The sequence below is a fragment of the Buteo buteo genome, chromosome 13 (genome assembly GCF_964188355.1).
Source record: "Buteo buteo chromosome 13, bButBut1.hap1.1, whole genome shotgun sequence".
NCBI classification, from domain to species: domain Eukaryota; kingdom Metazoa; phylum Chordata; class Aves; order Accipitriformes; family Accipitridae; genus Buteo; species Buteo buteo.
In genome coordinates, this window is record NC_134183.1 from 29,603,132 (window position 1) to 29,624,380 (window position 21,249).

At 36.4% G+C, this 21,249-nt stretch overlaps 1 protein-coding gene across 1 annotated transcript in view; it reads right to left on the reverse strand.

Annotated features, from left to right (window-relative positions):
- WDR72 (WD repeat domain 72) overlaps positions 1–21,249 on the reverse strand; it is a 128,522-nt gene that overhangs the window by 86,646 nt on the left and 20,627 nt on the right. Inside the window, exons 8-13 of the mRNA XM_075044021.1 lie at positions 19,958–20,103; positions 19,506–19,602; positions 16,407–16,548; positions 15,673–15,915; positions 14,912–15,132; positions 13,353–13,548 (exon numbers count right to left, since the gene is read on the reverse strand). Of these exons, the coding sequence (XP_074900122.1) occupies positions 13,353–13,548; positions 14,912–15,132; positions 15,673–15,915; positions 16,407–16,548; positions 19,506–19,602; positions 19,958–20,103 (1,045 nt within the window). The remainder of the gene's footprint in view (positions 1–13,352; positions 13,549–14,911; positions 15,133–15,672; positions 15,916–16,406; positions 16,549–19,505; positions 19,603–19,957; positions 20,104–21,249) is intronic.

Below are 21,249 nucleotides of genomic sequence, written 5' to 3' on the forward strand. Positions count from 1 at the left end.
TATTTTAAACACAAATGAGCCCAAAAGCTTCTGATTGGGGAGCATAAAATAACAATGGATGAAAGGCAAAAGACAGGGGTTTCTACGTAGCAGCAACACCACTGCTATGACCCCCTACTGTACATACAAAATACAGGAAAAGAAAGTCTTTATCTCTCTAAAGCTGTGACCATGGCAACCAAGCCTCAGGAACAGACAAGAGTGGAGTATTTCACTCTCCTGGGCAGCTTTGGACCACCAGATGTGACTGGCTAGAGACTGTTACAACATCTTATTCTTCTTCTGGACCAAGTACTACAAATTGTGTCTCTTGGTGTTAGCGCTGTCCGCACAGTTCTCTGGGTTCTGCTCGTACTGAATGATGCATTTTTACTGGGGAGGTCACGCATATTATCCTGCCTCAAGACGAGGTATTCACTGACATCACATGACCTGTCATATCATCAGGCTCCAGCACTTTGTTTGCTATCACAACTGAAGTATTGAAAATCCTCAATAGTGCAGTGCTGCTGTGACCTAGTAACTCCGCTGAATCTTACAGCATAACAGCGATCTGTGAATGAAAAATGGTTTCAGAATTGATTTTATTTAAAAAGAGCATATGGTCAAGAACAAATCCTTTTCTTTACTAGTAGCCAAACCAAAAAACTTATCTTTCAGAACAAGTATCATCTGTAATACTAGTTGCTTTATTTTCTGTCAAGATCTTCCTTTCCATAAATACCTATTTCATCTGAGAAGAAACTCACCCACTTCCTTCTGTCCTGGCAGAATCAAGCAAACAGAAATGCTATATTCCTCACTAGAAAATGCTTGAATTTTACAAGTCAACCATCCTGCTCCAAGACACTGGTCAAGCATTTTCCTTGAAAAATTTCTCCTAACTGCTACCACTGTAACACCAAATGGTTCAAAACAGATGGAACAAACATTGTTTGTTCAGTAAGCATATATATTGCCAACCACTATCAAGACAAAAGTAAATGCAATCTAGCAAAGAGAAATAGGACATATCAAACAAATCCTAGCCTACTAAAAATCTAATGTTCTTTAAAAGGATGTTTTACATACAGAAATAAATTAACAATGGAGATGCCCTGTAACTACAGCACTGTAGTCAGGAGCATGTAGAGTGTCTTGGCAGACACTCAATAATTTTTGCATTTGGAAGATTTGTCTTGTAGTCCAACTGCTGTACATTACTGATGTTCTTCAGACTATACATTTTCAGAATAGCATTAGCAAGCTATTGTCAGAATATCTTTCAGCTAAAGAAAGCAATGATGAACAAAGAAAACTACCGGAGTATCATATATAATGCAGGTTTACACATGTAGGTTAAACAAGCAGTTCTCCAATGCAGCCAGTCCTCACCTCAGGATTTCTGCTGGAGACACAAGCAGAAATCCAGAAAGGAAGGACATTGAAACATTGTCCCTGAAAAGAAAAATATTAGAACTCCCCTGTTCTCACCCTGACTCCATCTAAGCTATTCTAAACAGCAAAGGACAATAATCCTGTAACAGGAATTATTGAGATACAGTAAATGTGCTAAACTGGGCTGAACAGAAGTGGCCAGCTCTGAACTTGGAAAAGATGTGAGCAGTATCTGTCTATTTCTTCATTACCATCTGAAACATGGCATGAGGATGAGAATCCACCCCTTAATATCAGGAACAAAAACCCTCCCTGATACAAACTCTTCTGAAGTACACTGACCATGTCAATCAGTTCTCATTTCCACTATTTTTTGTTTTTAAAGTATATATAATCTTCCTTCATTATTACTCATAAAATAAGAATGAAGATCAACTATCAGCTGTAAGAAACATATCTTTTTAAACAGACACAACTAAATTCCATGCAAGTTCCATCTAGTATACATGAAGTACATAAAAGTATATATGTGTATGTACACATATGAATATAAAGATACCTGACTCTTCTCAGTATGAAAGTGTGACCTTAGCTTCTGCAGATTAGGCAAAAGATGACATCGCTTTTTTTGCCTGAGACAGCCTTTTCCAAGCTCCATTACCTTTCATTATTCTACATCAAAAAGTAGTTACTGAACAATGACTCAAATTTAGAGAACTATGAAATATTCAAGTCCAGGCTACAGACTGACCTGAGGCTTACATGTATAAAATATAAGATGCCATAAAGAAGGCAAAACATTAGTTAAGTTTTAACTTAAGGCTGACAAAACAAAAAAACCCAAACTTCCTAAACCACTAAACTTCCACAAAGCATGTATATTCATGCTTATGACTTATTTTGAATCATTCACATTTTCAAAATATGCTACCCAATGTTTCCTCATCCTTTATCTTTTAGAAAAGGATTTCAGTGACAGCATAAGATGCACAGAGAAGCTACAGTAAAATGGCAACCTTCCATCTTACTGCATGTTATCATTTGCATCATGTATGTTACCTTTAACATACCTTGAATTTCTTCACACAACTGCTTTCTTAGCGAAAGATTGTCTAAACCAGGAATTGTTTAATGCTGCATTTTGCTAATTGTTTAATGTTACAGTACTCTAGGCTCAAGAAGTTATCTTGTCTCAGTTCAATAGCACACAGCTGGGTTAACTCACTCCCTGCAGTCCTCCCTTTCTCTAAGGATGCCTCTTAAGCATGAAGGTGGAGGTGGGGGGAGAGAAATCAAGAAGAACTCAACCCACATGGTGTCTGCCCTGACTATTAATGTTGAAGGTCAGACCACAACCTAAGAACAGAAGAGCTAAATCACTAGAGCCTTTTTCCAAATACGAAAAGCTCCCTTCAGGGGAGATACAAGCCTTTCACAGTCTTCAATTAACTCTCCCTAGTAATGCAAAAGGGTACTTAATATTTGAGCCATAGTTCTGTAAGGGCTATTCTTTATAGTTTCACAAGGGATGATGAAGTTAGGCACAATATAACTGAGAACACTATTAGGAACATCAAAGGAGACCTATTTGTCCTAAAATCAGAAAGAGTATGCACAGTGTTTTTTGTATAACCAAGCAGACTTTAGGGCCCATATTCTGGCTGCATTCACAGAGGCAGCTGTCTCAAGTCTATTATTTAAATGAATTGCTTACCAATATTATATTGTGTAATTCTAAAATGAAGGAAAACAAAGATATTGTATGGGTGTAAATTGAGGATGTGTAGAATTTGTGTGTGTGTGTGTGTGTATGTGTGTGTACAAGACTGACTGAATGACAAGACTTTTTTTAAAGCATAAGGTTAGACTGAAACAAGAGAAATTTTACTCAAACTTCAAGGTGTCTTGAAAAAAAAGACAAAACCGAAGCAATTTGTCATATACCATCTCTTCCTGAAAGACTTCCATCGCTCTAAAAGCCTTCTAATGCCTAAATGCTTCCATTCACACAAGTTACGGCAATTTTATCAAAAACTTAATTTTATTATCCAAATGTCTAACACGAGTTCACTAAACCAACTCCATAAGCATTTCTATCAAGTAACTCCTATCACAATTCAGCCATTTGGAACTTTTGAAGTTTTATGGTTTATCATCAGTTAAAGATGAAGCTCACTGCCCTACTCACATGAACTGCATAGACATCGACCTGGTGCCCCTTCCTAACAAAACCATTTCAGTTTCTGCATCTTCCTCCTGCAAATATATAGGTGACTTGGATTTCTGACCAGAGGCATAGGACCCTGCAGGCAAATTTTGTTAGCCAGGAGAAAGTGAATTAATAAATAATATTAAGTTTCTGTGAAGTCTAAGAGGCTTTTTTAATCCCAAGCATGAAAATAATACACATGTATTATGCACATAGTGTGTTTCACAAAAGACTTACCAGATGTAGTTACCAAGGACTCTAAAACTGAGTTTTGCATCAGCCCAGGTCTTTAGGCTACGCAGAATTTATTGGGGAAAAAAAGAGAAAAATAGTGACCACTACGACTTTGACCCTAGCTACGCCACAGCCTCCAGTATATGAAACACAACCGCAGAATTTATCAGCTAGGCCACATTCACCAACTCAAATCTAATTCTGACCAATGACCTGAAGAGAAAGAGAGAAAGATGGAGAGCGAGAAACAGGTAAAGGGAAAATGAAAAAGATAAAAGAGACTGTAAATCACTAAATTTTGCAAGGACAAAAAGGTCACAGGAATGTAATTATTGTTGCTTCTACAATTATCTAGGCATAAATGTATAGTAAATTAATGATCAAGTTTACTTTGATACAGTTCTAAGGTTCATTAAAACCGTACAACTTATTTCTGCACAGCCACCTGATGAAACCTAAGCCTTAGTCTTCTAAACAGTTTAATCACTAATTTCTTTCCAACATGAGAAAAGTTGTCAGGCATACTAAATAAGGGCCCACTTAAAAAAAACAAACTAAACAAAACCCAAGACAAAACCCCACACATTCTGCAATTCACAATACTCACACAGAGTTTCCCAGAGGTTTAGAAGACTTATTGTTGGCACCAATTACAAAAATATTGGAGCATACATAACTACATAAAAATTATCTTTGAACAGTGTTTGAAAATGTTCCAGCATGTTTGACCATCAATATGATCAAATGTTTGATCATAGAAGCTGCTAGAAGCTTCTCCTATGTCCAATGGAGCCAATGCCAACTGGGTCGAAGAGAGACCCACTGCCGGCCAAGGCCAAGCCCATCAGCAACAGTAGTAGCACCTCTGGGATAACGTAGTTAAGGGGAAAAAAAAAAGTTGTGGCAGCACAGAAACTGCAGCCAGAGAGAGGAGTGAAAACATGTAAGACACAGCCCTGCAGACACCAAGGTCAGTGAAGGAGGGGGAGGAGGTGCTCCAGGCACTGGAGCAGAGATTCCCCCGCAGCTTGTGGTGAAGACCATGGTGAGGCAGGCTGTCCCCCTGCAGCCCATGGACATCCACAGTGGAGCAGATCTCCACCTGCAGCCCGTGGAGGACCCCACGCCGGAGCAGGTGTATGCCCAAAGGAGGCTGTGACCTCATGGGAAGCCCGCGCTGGAGCAGGCTCCTGGCAGGACCTGTGGATCCATGGAGAGAGGAGTCCACGGTGGAGCAGGTTTTCTGGCAGCACTTGTGACCCCATGGGGGACCCTTGCTGGAATAGTCTGTGCCTGAACGACTGCACCCTGTGGAAGGGACTCACGCTGCAGCAGTTTGCGAAGAATTGCAGCCATGGGAAGGACTCACATTGGAGAAGTTTGCGGAGGACTGTCTCCCTTGGGAGGGACCCCACACTGGAGCAGGTGAAGAGTCCTGTCCCTAAGGAGGATGAAGTGGCAGAGACAACATGTGATGAACTGATCCTAACCCCATTTCCTGTCCCCCTGCACTGCTGCAGTGGGTAGGTAGAGAATTCAGGAGTGAAGCTGTGCCCAGGAAGAAGGGAAGGGTGGGGCAGAAGGTGTTTTAAGATTTGGTTTTATTTCCGATTACCCTATTCTGGTTTGATTGGCAATAAATTAAGTTAATTTTCCCCAAGTTGAGTCTGTTTTGCTTGTGACTGTAATTGGTTGAATGATCTCTCCCTGTCCTTATCTTGACCCATGAGCCCTTTATTTTCTCTCCCCTGTCCAGCTGAGGGGACCGGGGGGTGACAGAGGAGCTTTGGTGGGCACCTGACGTCCAGCCAGGGTCAACCCACCACAATGACATAGAGTCAATTTTATCACAGTGAATGAAAGTGATAGTCTTTCACTTACCTCTATCAAAAAACCCCAAGATATACACATGTAGAAAATTATGTCTAAGTATCAACATAATACTAAGCTTGCAAAGACAGGTAGCAATAGCAAATAAAATCTCTGAATTGGGATAGTACACACTTTAATGCAAGTCTTTGGTGCATTGTATAAATTAAAACATGGTTTTTAAAATTATATAACTAGAGTGTTCTGAGAATAATTCTGTAGAAAGCACCAACATTTTTAGGATTCCTGCTTTGCTTAGATGCAGAAGGTAGAAACCAAGACAATTATAATGCTTCTGCACTTAACAGGAAAATGGCAGAAATAATTAATAAGCACTCAGATACTGTGATAACTAACATGCAAAATACAATTAGAAGTATTATATTCAGAAAAGAATTCAAATAGGGCACAAATAGAGAAAGCAATACACATTAAACAGTGGGGATAAAAAATATTATACAGATACCTATTTAGTAATTGCCCTCAAGAGATCAGAGGTACATGGAAACAAAACTAAATGCAGAATTGCACAAATCTAATTAGATTTGCACAAATGGTCTTAACTAACATCTCTGAACTTTTCAAAGCTTCATAAACTTCTTTTCCTTCAGACACATATCTCCTAAGTGTATGTCATGGTTTCAGCTGAGATAGAGTTAATTTTCTCTCTAGTAGCTGATAGTGTTACATTTCGGATTTACTAGGAGAATAAGTTTGATAACACACTGATGTTTTGTTGTGTTAAAGTAGCATTTAGACTAAGTCAAGGATTTTTCAGCTTCTCAAGCCCAGCCAGCAAGAAGGCTGAAGGGGCACATGAAGTTGGGAGGGGACATAGCCAGGACACCTGACCTTAACTGGCCAAAGCAATATTCCATACATGTGAAATCATGGCCAGTACATAAAGGGGGGGGGGGGGGGGGGAAGTTGGCTGGCAGACATGGATTACTGCTTGGGAACTAACTGGGCATCAGTCAGCAAGTGGCAAGCAATTGCATTGTGCATTACTTATTTTCTATATTCCTATCCTTTTATTATTATTGTCATTTTGTTATTGTTACAGTTATTTTCTTCCTTTCTGTGCTATTAAAATGTCTTTATCTCAACCTACAAGTTTTACTTTTTTTCAATTCTCTCCCCTATCCTACTGGGTGGCAGGGAGTGGAAGGAGCAGCTGCATGGTGCTTAGTTGCCAGCTGGAGTTAAACCATGACAATATGAAAGATACAATGTAGCAAATGTAAAGTTAAATGTGTATCATTATTATAATTGAACAAAGTTTTATTAAGTGATGTTATTCCATTTTTTAACTTGCACTAAGCATGTCAAAATAATAAAACAGAACAACACTTGCAAGGCAAAAGAAAATAGGAAATTGGTATATGACTCATTCTGCAAGGCATGATGAACTTCAAGGAATAAATTCATATTAAACCAGTACTAATTGAAAGACTAAATCTACCTCTGATAAATGAAGATTGCTAACTCTGAGCACAGAATATTGCTCTTTAAAGTCTACCCATTCTTTCCTCACTCCCAATACATATTAGAAATGTGGCTCAGTAGACATGCTGTCATATGCGGTACACACCAAGAAAAAAAACCACTGATCCTTTTATTACTACATCTTATCGTACTGATATTTACCTTTTCAAAAAAAGCAAAGATACCAACTATTTAGAAAAAAGTAAAAGCAATATAGATAACAGCTGATTTCCTTATTGAAGTGGATTTCAAGTGGTGGCTATTGGAAGAAATATTCTGCACTTTAATTAGAAAAAATTTAGTATTGATTTTCATATTTGTCTTCTAGCACACATAAGTTTGGAACATATACTGTACACATGCTATATTAATATTCCAGATGTATTATTAGATCAATATTTACTGTCACAGAAAGATATTCCACTGTGATGGAAATTTGTCATACCCATGTATTACAATTTAGACAAAATACATAAAACTACACAGATACTAGTTCATGGTTTCTGTATTGTTTTCTATATCACTACCCACATGCACATGCAGTAACATTTAAACTTAGAATAAAATAGTTTTACTTTGTTTTGTAAACCAAAGGACTAAAGGGATGGATTCAATTTATCTTATTCTAGACATGTAATAGCAGCAGGCAATTAGCTTTACCCCCCCCCCCCCCCCCAATTTAGACTGCCCTTGTAGTCAGTGGGGAAAAGATAGAGACTTTTACTTATTCCTACTTCCTCCTGCTCTGTACAAAAACATGAACTACTAGCTCATAGGTAGACATCTTCAATACAGATAGAAGTCTCAAGTTAGATAAGGTAAATTCCACTTAAAGTCAAGTATACTCTTGGTATTTAACACATTTCAGCAGAAACTATGCTGAAATGCCTATTTGTTTGGAATAAAGGCAGCCCATTGTACTCAGGCAACTTTCCATTGACCGCATAAAATAGGGTATCTTTGGCAATCTCATGAAGATAGGGTACAAGTTGTACATGAAGTAGTACTGGCTTAGAATTTAATCTGTGTGACAGTGTTTCTCCCAACCCATAGAGTATAAAAAACCTATTATGAAAGCCTGCTAAAAGACAACTTAGATATTTTAAAAACTTCAGAATGCTTTTTGAAAGCATGTCAGCCTCTATCATAAGAAACTGGACTATGAACTCTTATGCATAATGAAGTCTTTCATCTGTTTAAGGGGTTATCCTCTTAATTGCCTGGTGGAAGGACAGTTTTGGAGCTAAATTGGTATAACTGAAGGATGGTCACAGGTACTAGATGGCCCTAAACTTTTGTAAAGTCATCTGTCAAATTCAACAGAATTATTGCTGACTCCACAACAGCGTAAATATTGAAATATTCATGGAAATTCCTTAATCCACAGCCTGGAATTATAAACAGACTGGCTGTTTTCCCAGTTATCCATTAACTATAGTACAGTAACACTGCTCAGATATTTTTTAAACTACAAACTGATATACAAGTCTGACAAAATCAGGTCCTCTACATTCACTAAAAAAAAAAAAAAAAAAAACCAGCCTCAGTCACAAAGCTAACTGCATAGCCAGAAGAAAAAGAAAAATACTTTTTGACTATAGAACAACAAAAACTTTTATCTTACATCCATTTCTGTAATGGAATCCAAGCACAAGGCTACCACTTTGATTTTATCCTATTTAACAGAGTCAGGGAACATGCTCACAGGTAACTGCATAGGCAAGTGGTACTATGCATGGCTGCCTGTTCACTTGCCAACAGATTAAAATCATAATGAAATGTTGCTGTATTTCTGCAGATGTTTGTCTGTGATGCTATATACATCTTTCCCGTACATCTGAACAATGCTTTGTCTGCCTGAGTGGCACTGAAGTATCTACATAGCTCTTGATGTAGGTCAGGCCAATTTCAAGGATCAACACCATGACCTCTCATGTTCTCCTGCAATACAGATATAATTCAACATTAAACCAACCACATTATATCATAGTAGGTTGTCCCAGGTATTCACCCTAGATGACATCTTTTAGTTACCAATGCATAACAGGAATGAAAAAAAAATTAATTTGTTAATTGTTAATGTAGCAAATAACCCCATCCTTTCTTGTGTTCCTGCTGTTCCTTAAGAAGTGGTGATTGTAGTTCTCATTCTTGCTTGATACTAGCAAGAAAAGATACAGAAAAAGCAATTAAAACCCCCACACTTCTAACCATCTGCACCCTTTCTGAATGTGATATACATAAGCAGTGGCATCAATTTCACTTCCTCTTTCATTTTGAAATAGGCAACTTTTTTACAGCTAAAGGAGTGACAGTTAAAATACACTCTGATTTTTGTCTCTATGGTACCATTACAGCCCTATGCTATTAAATCTCACTGATTTACAAGGAATTCACTATACTTTAGTGTGAAGTTATCTAGCTGTACTAAATAAAGTTGCATCCAAGATGTAATTCTGTCTCCAGACCTTTTACTTTTGGGCTGCCTTGGGCATTGTACAGTGATAGAAACTATAACTTTTTACATTGCTGAGTACAGCAGTTTGCATTTTGGCCTAGCACCTTTACAGTATTAATGAGTCAAAGTCATTTTCCATGTTGTTAAGCACGCAGAGCAGCAGCACTGAATTCACTCCACAATATTTACTGTTCAGAAATCTAGGAAAGAAATGATAGTTTAAGAAACAAAACAAAACCCAAAGAACCTCATTGCACCACTCTGTGGGGATAAAAGTATCCCCACTGTCAGGAGTTAATTCAAAGGCATACACTGCCTAAGTACCACTCAATCCTGCAAGATACCTGAGCAGTGCAGACCTGGCCTCCTCTAACAGCACACATGGAACTGCCTTTTCTCAGGCCTACATAGATGACTTCTTTAAATCAACATCCGAAAGTTTCAATTTAAAAAATGACAGAGGGAATTATTTAGCAATTATTTACTTAGTCACAGGAGTTTGGAATACCTATGACCTGTCAGCACTATTTCTAATTAATAGTATGCATTCCATGAAGTAATAAGGTGCTGAAAAGCTGAAAAAGTAAAAAGCTAGGAACTTGGATAATTTTTTTTTTTGATGTGGGATATACTTAAGCTTCAAAATTTTTACCAGAATACATACTTTGAACGAAAAATCTAAACCAAAGAAAATAAAGATGTAATATTTATCTTCAGCGTGAAACTTAAGTTTCACATAACACATAACATAACCCCCCTTCTTAGTGCATAAGAACAATTCTTTTGTACACCACTATCCTCTTGCAGACACTAGTGTGTAACGCAAGTACTACTAAAGATACGCCTTGATATGAACTTGTTTATTTCCAGAGCTGTAGCAGTATCATGAAGAAATATGCTTTGTTAATAATTAAACTTCTAAATTAACTTTTTGTGCTATGATGGATCAAGTTATACTCTCTCACATCATTAGCATAGTTATTTTGGCTTAAAGTTTTGGGGGGGTTGTTTCTGTTTGGTTTTTTAAGAAGGCAATTAAGTGTTGCATTGACATACTATGGGGTCTGAGTCCCCTTAGAATCCAATGTCTTGTCAAGAGGCACATAAATGCTCACCACCTTGTAAGCTTTAACCTTAATTCACATCACAGGAGCACCTGAGGGGCTGCTACACTGCATCCTACAAATATCATAACAGCACAGACTATGATGGATCCATAACAAATGTATCATAAAAGTATGTATGAAAAATAATCATTGCATGCTCAACATCAGTGTTTTAGGGGTTTAATCTCATCTATTTCCTTTTTTAAACAAAGTGATTAAGTTCTGATAAAAAAAGCTGATGCAAATCAGTTATAGTTACGACAACAGATTTATAAGGAAACAAAATATCCTGTGGTCCTTTGGTACATTTATTTACTCAATTTTATTGCAGAGTTTCAAATGCACACTAATCCTTTGGTTAAAAAATGACTCTAAGAAAGGCTTATAAACATTTAGGTACAATGGCCTTCAAGGATGTCTCACTCAAATTGGTATGGACTTAGGAAACTGCTTGCCTACAGTTACATGGTTTTGAGAAGTGTCCTTTTTTAGCTGTGAAAAAAAGGAAGACATTCTATATCAATACTTCCCCTCATAAATTTCTAAACTGTTTTCAACATTAGTTTTAAAAAAGCAACAAAGATATAGATAGAACAGCTGGAAAGTGTTAGCATCTTTACAAACTTCTCCATAAAAAAGTGTGTATTTATTAACGATTGCTGAAAATTTAGATGCCTGCTCTAGTTTCTCTTGGTTACAACAGGGATCTAGTACAATATCTTTCCATTCTACATTTAAGACTTTACCACTAGTAAAGGTGACTTTCTGGCAATTGCTACAAAACAAGCAGTTAGGCAATAAGAATCAAATTAATTTCTCATTTTTGCTGTTTTATTTACTTTATGCTAAAGTATGGGGCAGATAGACCTTAAAGCTTTTACTGTTAACAGAAATACCATTTGCATAGAAAAAGTGCATGCTGCCATTACAGGGCAGAAATAATCATGAGATATAGTAGTAACTTCAGGAACAGAAAAGAACACATCGGAGAAGAAACAATCTTCCTTTTAGAGGGTGAAAAAAGAGGAGAGGGAAGTAACAATTTGCAATACTGCAAATATGTTGACAAGACTAGTAAAATGAAAGTATCAGAGAAATGACAAGAGAGGAAGAAGGATCCCAAGACAGTACTGTTCCACAAACCCTCCAGAAAGAGGATTGAGCAGATGGGTAGAACCCATGCCCTCTCCTGACTGGAGAAAATGCACCTAAAACTGTAATATCATGCATCTACATAAATAGGAGAACACACATAAGAGGCATCTTAGATATTTATCAGAAAACAGAATTCAAAGTTATACAGGAAACAAAAACAAATAAAAGGATAACAAGTTTAGAGTACCCTAACTCAGAGTCTAATATTTACTTTTGAAAATTATACCTTGCATTGCTTTTCCCATCAGTGCAACTAAGGCTAAAATTCTAAGCAAAACCATCGTACAGACACTCAGGACAATAAGACAAAAAAAAAGTATAACACTATATACAATCCAACAGTCTCCTAGGGTCATACCATCTCTTCTTAATTTTTATTAATGTTTTTGAACAAAAAGATTAAAAAACTTTTAAATCTCAAAATACAATGCAAAAATATGAGAACTTCATAGAAGAACTTCATGGTTTTTCAGTAGCTGTAGGAAAAAACCACCAGTGTAAAGCAGTAACTCAGTACATTTGGGAAAAAAGTAAGTACCAGAAGACATTTCCTATGCCAACTTAATGATACTATATAGCTTACTAACACAACAGGCTTGTAATTTGTGCTGTACTCATTTTGCCAAGTCCTTCGTTAAACACAGATATTTTGTACTTTACAACAAGGGACGACTTCTCCAAAGCAGACAGCCTAGACAGTGTGTTGCAATAACTTGTAAACTTACCTTGGCATTACATTAGTAAAACTGTGTTTTCATATAGTATTAATATGCTGTGCATTTCAGTGGTTCTAAGCTCATTATGCACTTCCTCCCTCCCAAGACACATAGCTCAATCACATGAAAACACTGTATTGTAATCTCTAGTACCATTACAGCTTCTAATAGTTCTGTCTGTCAAAGTTCGAACAACTATATTTATTACCCTTGTGAATCAGCATTACACTCTCAAATCACCTGGGAATCTATGGTTTAACCTGAAACACTGAGCTTTAGTTTTCCTGACTACACATTTGTCAGCTTTGCAATTATCTTCCATTATTAACTGATTATCAATTAACTCAAAAGGTTTCTCAGATTATGATTTTGCTGAAGAAAGCAGAACTTCATGCTCTAACTTAGGATTATTAGGACTGAAAATTTCATTCTTTTTAGTAACTGAAGAGAATAACTTACATTTCATTTATAGCTTCCAGAAATATTCTACTCAATTCACTGCAACATCAGCTAATCATCCAATTGTCAGGATCTGACTTTGACTATTATATTTTATTAGTGACATACCTTGAACCACATGAAAATTTTATTTCTTGCTTGTTTAGATAAACATTTAAACTCTCTCATATATTTAATGTGTTAATTTTTCTGCTTTGGTCTTCTATAAATTACATTTGTATAACACCACATATCAGACACAAGACTTCAGGAAAGTGAACAAAAAAATCCCTCTGTGTTATTACCTGTTTCAATTTCCCAAATATAAACTGAATCATCTTCACATCCAACAATTAGCAGATTTTCAACAAGGTCAAATTTTACCTTCTTCACAGGAAACAGATGCTTTCTGGCATGTAGGAGACATACTCTCTTCTGAAGGTGTAGAATTGCTACTGAGTGATCACTGCACACACAGCACACTATGCTGTGGTCTTTTAACTGCAAAACAGAAAGAACTTTAGGTTCACTGCAACCAGAGTCATAACCACATCATTTTAACAAGCCTGGTAAAAGTTGTCCAGTGATTTCTTTCCCAAAACATACTCATTTTAGAAAATCATGTTTCATTTCAGCCTACATCTCTGACTTGTATATGCTAGCCTGTTAAAAACAAGTGATCTCCTGACAGGAAAACAAAGTTTTCACTGATTTTTTCAATTTTTTTTAAAAATAATTTAAATACCATTTATTCACAATACTTGCCTATCAAAGCAGTGATTATATAGCCAAATATACAGTAGCAGTTGTCCTAGAAAAGAAAGTAGTGAAAAATTACCTTAAACCAAACTGCTGTTTGTGTGATATAAAATTATGTCAGGTCTTATGACACAAAAGCCAAGGGCAATGTATTTCTAACAAAAAAATTGGGTATGTTACAATTTCATTTCACACTGTATGGATCTGATTCTCCAAGGTCTTCCCTTCCTGCAAGCAATTTTTGGTGACACACGAAGGAATTCACACTATGGAAAAATTCAGCCCCATGAAGAAAACTGAAACACCACCCAAGCAGGCATTAAATCCTACCTAGTTTCGAGAAAAAGGGCTAAAGGGAGTCTTACAAGCATTAAGAACTTATGCCATTGCAAAACATCTTTTGGACTACGTAACATTAGCATGTAAGTGAAATTCGAGTCAACCATAAGTATCAAATACGTCTTCACAGGCTTTTTAGGAGGAAAAAGATGAAATCCCAGACCCATGGAATACTATGGGGACAAAATTTGTTCAACAAAATTTCATAGAGCATTCAGTACAGTAAGCCATCTTCTAAATTTTTTACTTCAAAATTCACTTAAAAAGAGAATATATGAAATTATTCTAAATCTCAAAACACAAAAGCATACATGCAAAGGACCACAAGGATGTGTCAGGAACCAAAATCAAGCATATACATTTAAACTGAAATACTACTGGTCCAAACCTTATCTTACTATGTTCAAATACCTAGCCTTACTGATTACACTTTTCAACTTCAGAAGTTAGGAGATAATCAGATTAACATATAAACTGATAATCATGTTAATAAAAATGGTGAGTAGAACATTAAGAGCTTCAATTTAATGTCACTAGTTTAGGGTCATTTTTCTGAATCACTTAAATTACAGACTAACAAGAAATCAACCTCCTGAAATTAAAAGCAACTTCCAAAGATGACAATTAAGTGAATGCAAATTAAGGATAAGGTGCTGCAGCATAAAAGTATTGCCAGATAGTTTTTTCTCTCATATATATGTACACACACATGTATATAGAGTTGTGGGGTTTTTTTGGAGCCATCATTTATTATGCTTTTACTTACTCTGTAGTTTTCTGAAGATCGCAATAGCTCTGTCACCGGACCAGACTGCAGACTAAATTGGTGTAAGATGCCTCCAGTAAATATATCCCAGCAGATCACAAAAGAATCCTGGCCCCCTGATAACAGCCAGCTTGGATCAAATCTTACTGATTTATCATGTGGATAAAGTAAACAAGTGACTCTGCTACTATGACCATTCAGAACCTTATAAGGTAGGTTATCTGAAACAAGATGGTACCTAAATTATTTCTGTTAAGAATAGGGGTTCCATATTTTACAGTACATTTGATAAAAGTCAGGAGATTCAAAAGACTAAATACAACAATCCATTACAGGGGATCAAAGAATTCTGGACATGTTCCTAAAAGGGGGAGACAAAGGTCTGCACTCTGCGCTTCATCTACCAAGATGTATCCTCTTTATTCCTTCAGCAGAATCATCTTTTAGAGGGAAAATGACAAAGATTACTACTGCCCATATCGTGACATCCCACATATCTAACTTTCAGGTGACGTCATCCCCACAGCCATTCCAGGACTCTTCACAGCGCAAAGCACCTTGGTAGTACTAAGCTACTGTCTGATAGATCAGCTACAGAGGGAGAAAGAATATCATAATTTTCCATTTTCCTCATTCAATCCCTGACCATCACCCCTATTTTTCAGAGAATTTTTATAGGGATTCACTGGAGGGGCATGTCAGAACTATGCAGACTTCTGTGCTTTATTGAGGTGAATTTGAAAAAAATTGTTAAAACTTACCTTTCAGCAGAGAGATGTTTTCTAAAAGTCTTGCTCTTGCAGTTTTTAAACCTAGTGTTACAAAAATTTTCCCGTTTTCACATCCACACACGAGCTTATCGAGACTGGGTATGTATACAGAGGAACTGACAACTGCACTTTCGATTCCATCTTTAGATGTATCAAGATGAGCAATAATGCCCTCTGACATTGAATGGTTATCAAAATTGTCCTGAAGAGTCCATGTTGCTGTAATTGGGATCTCTAGAGGGTGGGGGGAAAGAGTCAGGAATTCTTTATTTTTTTATTCAAACTAAAATAAAAGTCCAAACAAATAAAAACATGTGTTTTCATCTCTTCATCACTTCCCCTAACTTATCCTTTCTGCAGCCTAGGGATGGAAAGTCAGCAGTTGCTATTTCAACACCAGATCACATCCCAATAAATCCTTTCTTTTATGCCTCCTTATGAACAACCATAAGCAGGACCAACTAAGTAAATGTTCATGACATTTGGCAGAGAAGCATTTATGGACACATGGTAAAGAAATAGGAACATTTATATGTTCAGTTCCATGAAGAATTTCTAGACACTCATCTCAGTGTCTTGCTCCTTCTAACTACAGGCGATCACCACACAATGAATGAATGAGCATCACTTTCCAGTGTGAAAATATTTTCACAAATAAGTTTTCATGAAAATTGCCTTAAAGACATAATGAAAGAGACAGCATCAAGGGCACAGAATTGCCAAACCTTTTGGTGAACCGTCAAATGTTGACACAGGGACATCAGGAACATGCCATAAAGTGATCCTTCCTGAAGCTTCACCAGAAAAAAGAACCTTATAGAACGGCTCCTTTCTTTCATTCATGAAGCCCATGACAAAAGGAAAACTCTGCCAAAACCAAAAGTAAATCAATATTCTGATATGAAAGAGCTGATAAAATAATGTAATAATTAATTGCAAATTCAAAGTTTTAATGTAAAAAAAGATGTAGAAATACAAAACAAAAAGGTTGAACCCTCGCCTGTCACTAAGTTCTGCTCAGACCAGGTCTACTCTGCCTGGTGCAAGCCTCTTAAAGATCACCTCTGCTTTGCCAGTATCCTTGGCTAAGCCTACATCCCAAATGGAAGAGTGGAATGGGAGAGGTCCCTAAGTTTACTGTCTCTAATAGAGAACCTATCAATAGTATCACCAACATATTAAAAAAAAAAAAGGCAGCATTGATAATCTTCACATCAAAACAAATTCAGTAGAGTTTCAATCATGATAGCTTAAATTACTACAACTAATGAAAGGCAAGAACTATGCTTTTACATAGGTAATAGTCTATAACACTATCATTCACTCATGTGGAAAAAGTTAGACACTACAGAGCTATAATATCATTGATAAACAGATTTAGTGACATCTACCTAGTTTCATTTAGTCAGTGCAGTACACTTACTGCAGTATGTTTTCTCAAACACACACCCTGTTTTTATTCTCCCATGAAGACTAAAAGTCTGTAGCTTTTCTTTGCCTGTAGGTATAACACCACAGATAATTCTATATCACCAAATCAGTAACAGCCAAACTACACGATAATCTATTGGTAACTTGCCAATAACATCCTGTTTAGTTGTAACATAAGCTTCATTCTCAAATATCAAACTATTAGAAACAGGTGAGGTGTCTAAGGGGAAGCTTCTAGTTGCTCAAAACCCTCGCAAAAGTAAAGAAATTAGGCATCTCCAGGCATGTCTACATTAGTATGGTTGAGTTTACACCAGGTGCGTACTTTGGAAGTGAATGCTTAGGTTTGTGTTGTGGAGCTGTGTCTTGGAGCACCAAATCAGGATTCTTTTTGCATTAAAGTAAACTGGGAGATGTGTGCAGGAGCACACAAACACACCCACACCAAAAAAACCCAGAAGCACACCCTGTCCTGCAGATAGTGTGGATGAAATGTCATCAGCACAAACTGGTTTGTTCCATGCATCAACTTTGCTTTGATAGTGTAGACACAGCTTCACTGCTTGCTCCTTCAAGACATTTTAATAACATGCCCATACGTTGGATACATTTTATTTACAACATTGAAGTTTGGGAGTAGATTCCACAATAAGCAATTGTACTGTAATGTGGTTCAGTTTATAATCAAAAATGGAGATCAAAACACATCATCACACATGCAGTTGTCTCACAAGTCTGCTATAAAAATTATTCCGGTAGTAAGGTGAATAGTAAAGCAGAGATTAGAAAAGGGCAGGTGACATTATTTAAAAAAAATGCATATGTTTTGGGGGAAGCATATATGAGCTTCCTACCACTACTGTAATCCTATTATTTGCTAAGCCATATGTTTTGGCTATTTCTTTTCCCTCATATCATCTCACTTCTTGGCATCCTTCAGTAGTTATCCTACCTGATTTTAGATCAGAGCATTTGGGGAAAAAGCTGAATGGCTTGTGCTATTGCCCTTCAACTTACAATTAAATCTGTCAGGCATTACAAGAGTATGCGACAAAAATGCTTTCTAAGAGCCTATAGTTGTCAACAGAAAGTAAAAAGAACACTAGAAAACCTCATGTAGGCATATATTTGACAGTGTTTCTAGTCTTGTACAAATCAAAGCATGTCTCCCTTGCATATCTCCAGAAAATCTTTGAAGACCTGCTTGAACTCTCATTCAAATACACATCAAAAACTAATCCAACTGCAAGCAGGAATTAAATCCTCATCTTCCAACAATTACTATTTCATAAACAATATTAGCAATGAGAGTTAGCAACAAAACAAGAACCAAAGCTACACAGCAAATTGTTACATTTGTTCTGGTTCCATTTTTGCCAAAGTAAGAACCCCTGCCACAGATCTGATTTTTTTCCTACTTCCTAATTATAATCAATTTTCTACTTTTTAAATCAACTGTTTTTCCTTACCTGTTTCTTTGTGGTTACACAAAGAACTACTCAAAAAGTGAGTCAAGATGCAGTTTTTCCAACATAGCTGAGTGACTTAAACTACTTTGTCTAAGCAGTAACTTCTAAATTTGAAACTGGTGTGACATGCTCTGCTAAACATGAATTCTCAATCAGAATTATAAGGATCACTTACTTCATTTACTTTTTTAGCTTCCTCTTTTCTTAACCTTAGAGGCTTCTTCAAGCCGAGACCATGGTTCTGAAGAGTCACATGTGTCTAATCTTATGCACTGTGGGTACTGTCAGTCTGCTCACAGTGTAAGAAGTTTGGCATGTGATTATGCCTCTGAAGGCTCAAGATAACAGTATTCTGGATAAAATGTCGCAGCTTCAATCCCCTTCAATTTAGGATTGGTACACATGGGAAACAATCTATTTATGTAGTTAACACCGAAACATACATATATTAATAAAACAAGAACTAAGCAACTTACATTTTGATTGTGGGTTGGCCTTTTTCTTGTTTGTTTTGCATTTTGTGGTTTTGGGGGGGTTTGGTTTGGTTTTTTTTTTTTACATATTTGGAAGTAAAACCTATTTTAGACAACCTTTAACTTAAAAAAAGCTCTCCCTTTTTTTTGCCAAAATTAGAAAGAAAAAATTCACTTCAACAATTAGCCTATATATAGCTGAAAAAACAGGAAGTTTTTTCCCCTGTGAAAATGGTAAATATGGCCAGAATTTAAGACAAAAATATGCTATGAGCATCTCCAAGTTTGTAAGTAAAATTTTAAAATTAAAGAATAAGTCTTACTCACTGTTTTCATAGAACAATTAAATTTGTTGATGAATTCAGCAATTTTTTTTTAGGTATCATTCAGGTAATTGCAAACAAAGAATGAATGAACTTTTGAAGCTCACTGTAAACCTTTATGAATTTACCTTATTTTCCTTCACACCAGTGATGCAGAGTAAATGAGGATAAACAGTTTCTTTCAGCACCTTCCCATCAGCAGGATATGTGCTTTTAGAAAGCCCGCTGCATAATGTGGAAAAAAATTAAAAGCTTTAGAAAGTCTTATTTTTTAGAAAGCAGAACAGTAACATTCAAGATTCACAAGTTCAATTAAAAGTTACCGAATAAGTAATTACAAGCGACTTTTTGAAATCACAGGACCAGCTGCTCAAGTTCTACACAGCTAATCTTATTCCTATGTCTCCTGCTGTGTCAAACAAAGACTGAGGGCTGTCAAACTCAGGGTAAATCTTTCAGTGCCAAAGTGGTTTTGTTCTGGTTTTTGATCATTTGCAACATGCAGAGATTTTCCATAATAAACCTCCCAAAGTTCATCTTGTACCTGAACTTTTTGTGTGAATTTCCCATCTGAGCCCACCTGTTTAGCAGCTGGTAGATGTAACTGTGGCCATCTTCTGTCCAGATGATAAGTCTGTAAGCTGCTAGTACTTCTCCACCAGCAAAGCACTGACCACTTTTACAGAACTCAGTACAAAGCAACGCAAAATCACAGTAATCATAGACCTAAGCTCAGAAAAACAATAAAAAATAAACAAACAGTACTGAAACATTCATTTTAATTCACACTGGGTTGGGGCAATAGATCAATAAGTAGAACATTAGCTTGACTCTTTAGCTTGACTACCTCCTTTAAAGCCAAAGCAGTCTTCATACTATCAAACTACCACAAAGTCAGAATCAAACCATGCATTTTGAAGATAAAGAAACCAACCATAAAAAAAACAGCATTAGAGCCTTCTGTTACATTAGGGGATTTTGGATGGGATTTACTTTGTTTTGCCTTGCATTCATTATTATTATTTACTGGACTATTAATTTTTTATAAAGAGGTAGGTAATGAATTTAGCACATAAATATGATACTGAAGACTTTGATAGAAGCTATAAATGCTTCTGTCTATTCTTTAAAAGATGTTCTGCTGGCATAATCACAGCACATATCAAAGCAGATTTTCTCTTTGCCTCTTTGGGGAGCAGCAGAGATTTTTTTCAAATTATTTGAAAGCAAAGAACTTATAATCCCCTTTGCTTGCAAGAAAATTATGACTTCTTAGCTTCCTCTGACCACCATTTTAAGCTGAAACAGGATACGACTAGGGCAACCTAGGATATTGTCTGCTTGTTCACATTCCTAGTGGCCTCATGGAGAGAGTATTCATAGCTACATTTTTGTTTTTAAACACATTTTAAAGCTGTATATTCATTGAAACTTAGAAGTTGAAAATCCATTGTGACTTATGTATTTATAACACTATTATGCATTTGAATACTTATATCTTACTGCTTCAAGTAGATATACTACAAGAAACATGCACCTCTTGTAGAAAAACATCATAGAAATTAATAGAAAACAATGTATGTTACACAGATTTTTTTCCCTGAAAAGCCTATTCATTCTATACATGGAATTTCTTTATAAATACTTTTGTACAGACTTATTTAAATAGCCCAAGAGAAATCTCAAGGATACCCTACAATTGTATTATTCAAAGCTAACTTCAAGTGTATGTGAAATTTCTGCACCACCACTCCCCAATCCACCCCCAGCAGAGGCGTCTGGATCAGGTACATATGTCGCACTAATAGCTCAGGATTATTTTAAGATGAATGTCATAACACTGGGAAAAAAAATACAGAATTTTTACAATAA